The 6275-nt window shown below is 54.3% G+C and overlaps 1 protein-coding gene across 1 annotated transcript; it reads left to right on the top strand.

Annotated features, from left to right (window-relative positions):
- Window positions 1-1497: 1497 nt before the first annotated feature.
- On the top strand, window positions 1498-3954 carry LOC134449746 (uncharacterized). Its single transcript, XM_063199856.1, has 2 exons — window positions 1498-1773; window positions 1884-3954. Exons 1-2 carry the CDS (start codon window positions 1498-1500, stop codon window positions 3588-3590), a joined length of 1983 nt encoding a protein of 660 aa, XP_063055926.1. The 3' UTR covers window positions 3591-3954.
- Window positions 3955-6275: the final 2321 nt, after the last annotated feature.

Below are 6275 nucleotides of genomic sequence, written 5' to 3'. Positions count from 1 at the left end.
TGCATGGATAGCCTAGTAAACCAGCGCCACCCGCTGGATGGCAAATTTTTTTTGGCTGCGAGTGGTCTAGCCCCGTATTGTTGGAGTGGTCTGCCAGGCTTGCCAAGAATCTGGCAAACCAATCACAACGCAGAGATTTTTTTGGAATCAAAGCGGGCATGGTTTTGAGTGACGACGAAGCTCGCAACGTTGGGAAAGCACATCAACGAGAGAGATAGCGCTGATTGGTCAGAGCGCCGGCCTGTAGACACAGGCACGGTTTGAAAGACAATGGGTTGTTCTCATCAACAATCTTCGGATATGTAGCTTGCGTTAGTTCTGCCAGGAAGGACTCAATTATTATCCATCACGCTGCAGCCAATCAGAGGCCAGCCTCACATGTTTAAAAAGACGTGTCTGACTCACCCTTTTCGCTGCTTCAGGTGCCGACGTCAAAATACCGTCTGCACTCTCGACACGTTGCCCAAACCTGCTTTTTCGCTGTCATGTCGGAGCCTAACGACGACTTCGTAGTAGATGAGACCGACGACGATGAGGAAGACTACACCCCTGTGCGCCGAAGTTCTCGGATCCAGGCTAAGGCCCCGAGTCTCGCTTCCTGGTCCGCCGCTGAACTCCGGGCACTCCTGGAAGCGCGCAATGTCCCCGTTGCGGACGGCGCCTCGAAGGACGACTTGCTACAGCTTGCTTTCTCCCTCCCGGTAGATGCCCATGGCTCCGCCGAAGCCACTCGCCCCTTGGCTATCGATGCCGCGGCCGCTGTCCAGACGGCTGCCCCAACCGGCAAAAGGAAGCGCAAGTCAACACCTGCTCCAGCCAAACGCGCGAAGAAGACCTCTCTCCCCCCATCGTCGTCCGTTCCGCACACAGCAACCACCTCCATAGCCGCACCCGACGGTCAGATGCAACTCTTCAATGCCATCTCCACCCTCACCGAGACAGTAAAAGCTCTTGGCGCAAGAGTGGACGCCTGCGAAAGTTCCCGGCCCGTACCCGGAAGTCTCTCGGCCGCGTCTTTGCCTGGAGAGGCCGCCCTGCGCACTCTGCTCCCGCCGCCACCCGGAAGTGATTCCACCGTCACCACGCTCGGTGCCGCCGCGCTCCCACAAGCGGCTCCGCTCTCCTCCCAGCCCACTGGCGCCGTCACCACGCCTGCTCCCACCGCCCATCGCTTCTCTCTCGCAACAGCAACGCCCGCGGCTAACTGGGGTAGGCGCTACCTCCCGCCTCTCAGGTGTACCATCTCAGCTAAGCTGCGCACTGACATCATTCAAGGCAGGAATGTCAACTTAGCTGCGCTGCTGTTTCATACACCGGCTGCTGATCGCCAGATGGTGGAGTGCGGGGATGTTTCCGTCCTCCTGAAAAGCATCCGACCCCTGTCTGCAGCGCAGCCTGACTTTCGGAGAGTTTGCCGTGACGTTAAGTATTAATAGAGATGTGCTGTGCCAGGAATATCCGTGCCGAAGAGAGGAGATGGATCTGTACTTCGCCATGATGGCTGATTTTAACCTGCGCTACGGAGGAACGCTTTTCTACCAGTACCACAAGGCTTTCTCCGCAAAATCAGCCTCCTTCGTCTCCCTCTACAACGCGCGCCTGGATTGGGCCATCCAAGATACCGAACTGCTAGTGCGGCACTTCGGCGGCCAGCGCGCCCTCACCTGCTCAATCTGCAGCGCATACGGCCACTCAGCCGGGTTCTGCCCACGGACTGTGCCCGGGGCTGCCGCCACGGGCGCCGCTCTCATTCCCCCCAGCTATCCCAATCAGGTCGATAACCGTGGCCGCCCCATGGCCTCCCAACAAGGAGTTCAAATTTGTAATAACTTCAACATGTCTGTGTGCGGTTATTCTAATTGTAGATTTCTACATATTTGCAGTTTCTGCCACGACCCCCACCCGCAGAGTGTCTGCCCTCGTCGATTCCGCCCGATGGCCAAGGGCCGGGGCAGGGGCCAGCCACGTTTCAAGCAATTCTGAATGGTCACCCTTCCACTCCCATTAATGTCCCCCTCCTGGCCAGCTATCTGTTCAACCACCACGACACGTCCTTTGTAGACTATCTGATCACCGGGCTATCTCAGGGGTTCCGGGTTGGGGTAGTCTCTCCTCCATCCTCTTCCTTCATTGCGAGGAATCTGCAATCTGCTGTGTCTGACCCAGACGCCGTTTCAACCCTCCTGCAGAAGGAATTGAATAAAGGCTATGTCATCGGGCCCTTCAAGTCTCCTCCCTTTTCTGTCTATAGGGTTAATGCAATCGGGGTAGCCACCCGGCGTTATTCAGGGAAAAAGCGCCTTATTTTCGATATGTCGTCTCCCCATTCGGATCTAGTGGCTAGCGTTAACGAGGCCATCCCCCTTGCCCCTTTTTCCCTATACTATGCCTCGATCGATAACGCTATCCACATGATCAAAACCGCGGGTCACGGCGCGTGGTTGGCCAAAGCTGACATCACCGATGCTTTTAAAACCATGCCCATTCACCCCGCGGACTGGCCGCTGTTCGGCATCCAGTGGCAGTCTAAATTCTATTTCGCCGTCCGGCTGACATTCGGGTGCAGAAGCAGCCCCCACATATTTAATTGTCTCTCTGAGGCTCTGTGCTGGGTGCTGCTTAACGTCTATAAAGTGCCTTTTTTGTTGCACCTTTTAGATGATTTCTTGCTCGTCGACTTTCCCTCCCTCCGCACCGGCGTCCTGGACACCCTAAAATGCGTTTTCACTGAGTTAGGCGTGCCTCTGTCCGAGGAGAAAACCATAGGTCCATCGACTACTATCGAATTTCTGGGCATAGTCCTGGACACCGAGAAGATGCAGGCATCCCTGCCTCTTGATAAATTGGATCGCATTCGTACAGTCATAGCGTCATTTCTCTCCGCCCCGGCCGTCTCCAAGCGCGAAATGCTCTCCCTCCTCGGGCATCTAAATTTCGCTATGAGGATAATCCCCCAGGGGCGCTCGTTTATATCTCGCTTGCTGACGCTAGCTCACTCCGTCCCTAACCTGAGCGACACGATCCCCCTCGATGAAGGTGCCAGATCTGATCTCGGTTTCTGGTGTCAACTGTTGCGCTCGTGGAACGGCGTCTCCTTTTTCTATAACGATGTACACGAATCATCCGACTCCCTGGCGCTTTTCACCGATGCGGCCCCGTCTGTTGGCTTTGGGGGTTACTTCCAAGGGCAGTGGTTCGCTGATACTTGGCCGGTGGAGTTCCGAACCCCTGCCTCTGGGAGCGCCTCTATCGCGTTGTTTGAGATTTACCCGATCGTGGTGGCTAGCATGCTCTGGGGCAAAGATTGGTCACGTAAGCGCATAGTCCTGCACTGCGATAACGAAGCCGTGGTTAACATCATAAATAAGGGCCGCTCATCCTGCACCTCGATCATGTCCCTCGTCCGGCGCTTAACCTGGCAGTCTGTTTTGTTGAATTTTATTATCACTGCTGAGCATATACCTGGCTCCCACAATGTTGTCGCTGATGCTCTCTCCCGTTTCCGTTTCCAGGACTTCAGACGTCTATGCCCAGCCGCGCGCCGGGACCCGATGCCATGCCCTCCGCTCCAGGATCTGATACTGGATTGAACGCGTTGCCCCCCTCAATGCGTAACTCGATTGGTCACTACATGTCAAAAGGCTTGGCGCCATCTACTCTCAGGGCTTACAGATCAAGCTGGTCCCTGTTCTCTCTATTCTGTTTCTCTCTGAATGTGCCACTATTCCCCATGTTGATTTCTACAGTTTGCGCGTTTTTGGTTTTTCATTTCGAGTCTCGTAATCTTAACATATCATCCATTCGCAGGATGCTGTCGGGCATTCAGTTCTACGCTCGCTGCCACGACCCAGACCACCCTAGCCTATTTTCGCACACCTCCATTCGCCTCCTCTTAAAGGGCATGGCCAAATCCGTACCCAACGCACCCGACACTAGACTACCCATCACCCTCGATGTCCTTCATAGACTCATAATTACGCTCCGCGGGGGGATGTTTTCTCCCTATACTGACGCCCTTCTTGAAGCCGTCTTTCTCTTGGCTTTTTATGGTTTTCTGCGCCCTGGTGAATTCACGTCTCCATCTCTAGTGTTCGACCCCTCACAAGGTTTATGCTATTCTGACCTACTTTTCACGCCCCACTCGTTTTCTATCTTCCTCAAACACTCAAAAACTGACACACTCGGTTCCGGTGTTACAATTAATATTTCACGGCTCGGCACGACCTTCTGTCCCCACTCTTCCATGCTGCGCTATCTATCTCTGCGATCTCGCTCTCTCCCTCAGTCACCCCTATTCTCGATTAGAGAACGCTCGCCTATGACCAGCGATTGGTTCAGAGTTCACTTGGGTTCGGTGGTTAAAAAATGTGGTCTGCCCAGACGTGGCTACACGAGCCACTCATTCCGCATCGGAGCTGCCACTACCGCCGCGGAGAGGGGTATGGCCGACTCCTCCATCAAGCGCCTGGGGAGATGGTCCTCGTCGGCTTTCGAGTCCTACATCAGGCCTAACCCCAGATCGGTCCTCGAAGCTGAAATCACGCTCTCTAGCAGTCGATAAGGTAACCCCCCCGTCACGTAGAGGTTGGTTTTGGCTCCCGGCACGGTAACCGTTCACACGCGCTCGCTGCGCCACTTAGCGCTTATCACGCACCGTTCTCTGTGAGAGCATGTCCCTGCCTTATTTTCTTTCTGTTTACATGGTTGTCAATGTCCCTACATGTTTATGCCCACGTGAGGCAAGTCACTGCTACCTTAGTGCACGCGCACGCAGCGCCGATTAGAGTTAGTCTGTCTATGCTCCCCATGAGAGCGCCTGTCTGCCTTGTTCGTTACTTTCCTCCTGTGTCGTATGTCAATGTCCCTACATGTTTATGCCCATGTGAGGCAAGTCACTGCTACTTTAGTGCACGCGCACGCAGCGCCGATTAGAGTTTATCTGTCAATGCTCCCCGTGAGAGCGCCTGTCTGCCTTGTTCGTCCTGTGTCGTATGTCAATGTCCCTACATGTTTATGCCCACGTGAGGCAAGTCACTGCTACCTTAGTGCACGCGCATGCAGCGCCGATTAGAGTTAGTCTGTCAATGCTCCCCATGGGAGCGCCTGTCTGCCTTGTTCGTTACTTTCCTCCTGTGTCGTATGTCAATGTCCCTACATGTTTATGCCCACGTGAGGCAAGTCACTGCTACCTTGTGCACGCGCACGCAGCGCCGATTGAGTTAATCTGTCAATGCTCCCCGCGAGAGCGCCCGTCTGCCTTGTTCGTTACTTTCCTCATGTGTCGTATGTCAATGTCCCTACATGTTTATGCCCACGTGAGGCAAGTCACTGCTACCTTAGTGCACGCGCACGCAGCGCCGATTAGAGTTAGTCTGTCAATGCTCCCTATGGGAGCGCCTGTCTGCCTTGTTCGTTACTTCCCTCCTGTGTCGTATGTCAATGTCCCTACATGTTTATGCCCACGTGAGGCAAGTCACTGCTACCTTAGTAGGCATGCGCACGCAGCGCCGATTAGAGTTAATCTGTCAATGCTCCCCGTGAGAGCGCCTGTCTGCCTTGTTCGTTATTTTCCCCTGTGTTGTACGTCAAATTCCCTAAATGTTTTACTGCCCACGTGAGGCCAGTCACTGCTACCTTGGTGGGCACGCGCACTCTGCGCCGACTAGAATTTCTCTGCACAGCTCTCGTAAGGGCGCCCCTCTGCTCTGTCAGCCGTTTCCTGTTCTGCAGCCTGTGTCTTGTCTTTTCCTGCCCCCGTGCGGTGCATTCGAGTTATCGCTCCTTATAACGGAGCCCAAGACTCTGCACTCTGTTTCAGCGCTCTACAAGAGTGCTAATATTGCCTGCACTTCGCTAAACTCTGTCTGCTGCTGTCCGTATCTGACACTTCTCGTATCCTGTTGTGGTTAAGCGGCTTATTGTCTCGTCTGCCTGTTCAACTACTGGTGGTGGTGTTCTCGTGCGGCTCTCTGCACTCCCCTCCCCCGCCCCCACGTTCCCTCCATCCATCCTTAACGTGGTATGTGTTTCGTGCAGCGGAGCTCATACGCTGAAGAGTGTGTGTTATTCGTTTTCACTTTTTCGTTTCTCTATTTTTCCTTTAGGTGGGTTCCCGTTGTCAGCTACGGTGGGTCCGTTATGTCCTCTTCTCTCGCCTTTGATTGTGTCTCTTTGGGGGTAAGTTTCAGTTTTTCTCTCCGGGCTCTGAATAAAAGAGCTCGTTAAAACCCTGCGTTAGCCCACATCTTTTTTGGGGGTTGAAGGTCCAGTAGGCT

This window comes from Engraulis encrasicolus, chromosome 5 (genome assembly GCF_034702125.1).
Source record: "Engraulis encrasicolus isolate BLACKSEA-1 chromosome 5, IST_EnEncr_1.0, whole genome shotgun sequence".
Classification (NCBI taxonomy): domain Eukaryota; kingdom Metazoa; phylum Chordata; class Actinopteri; order Clupeiformes; family Engraulidae; genus Engraulis; species Engraulis encrasicolus.
This window is presented reverse-complemented; position numbering and strand designations above follow the sequence as displayed.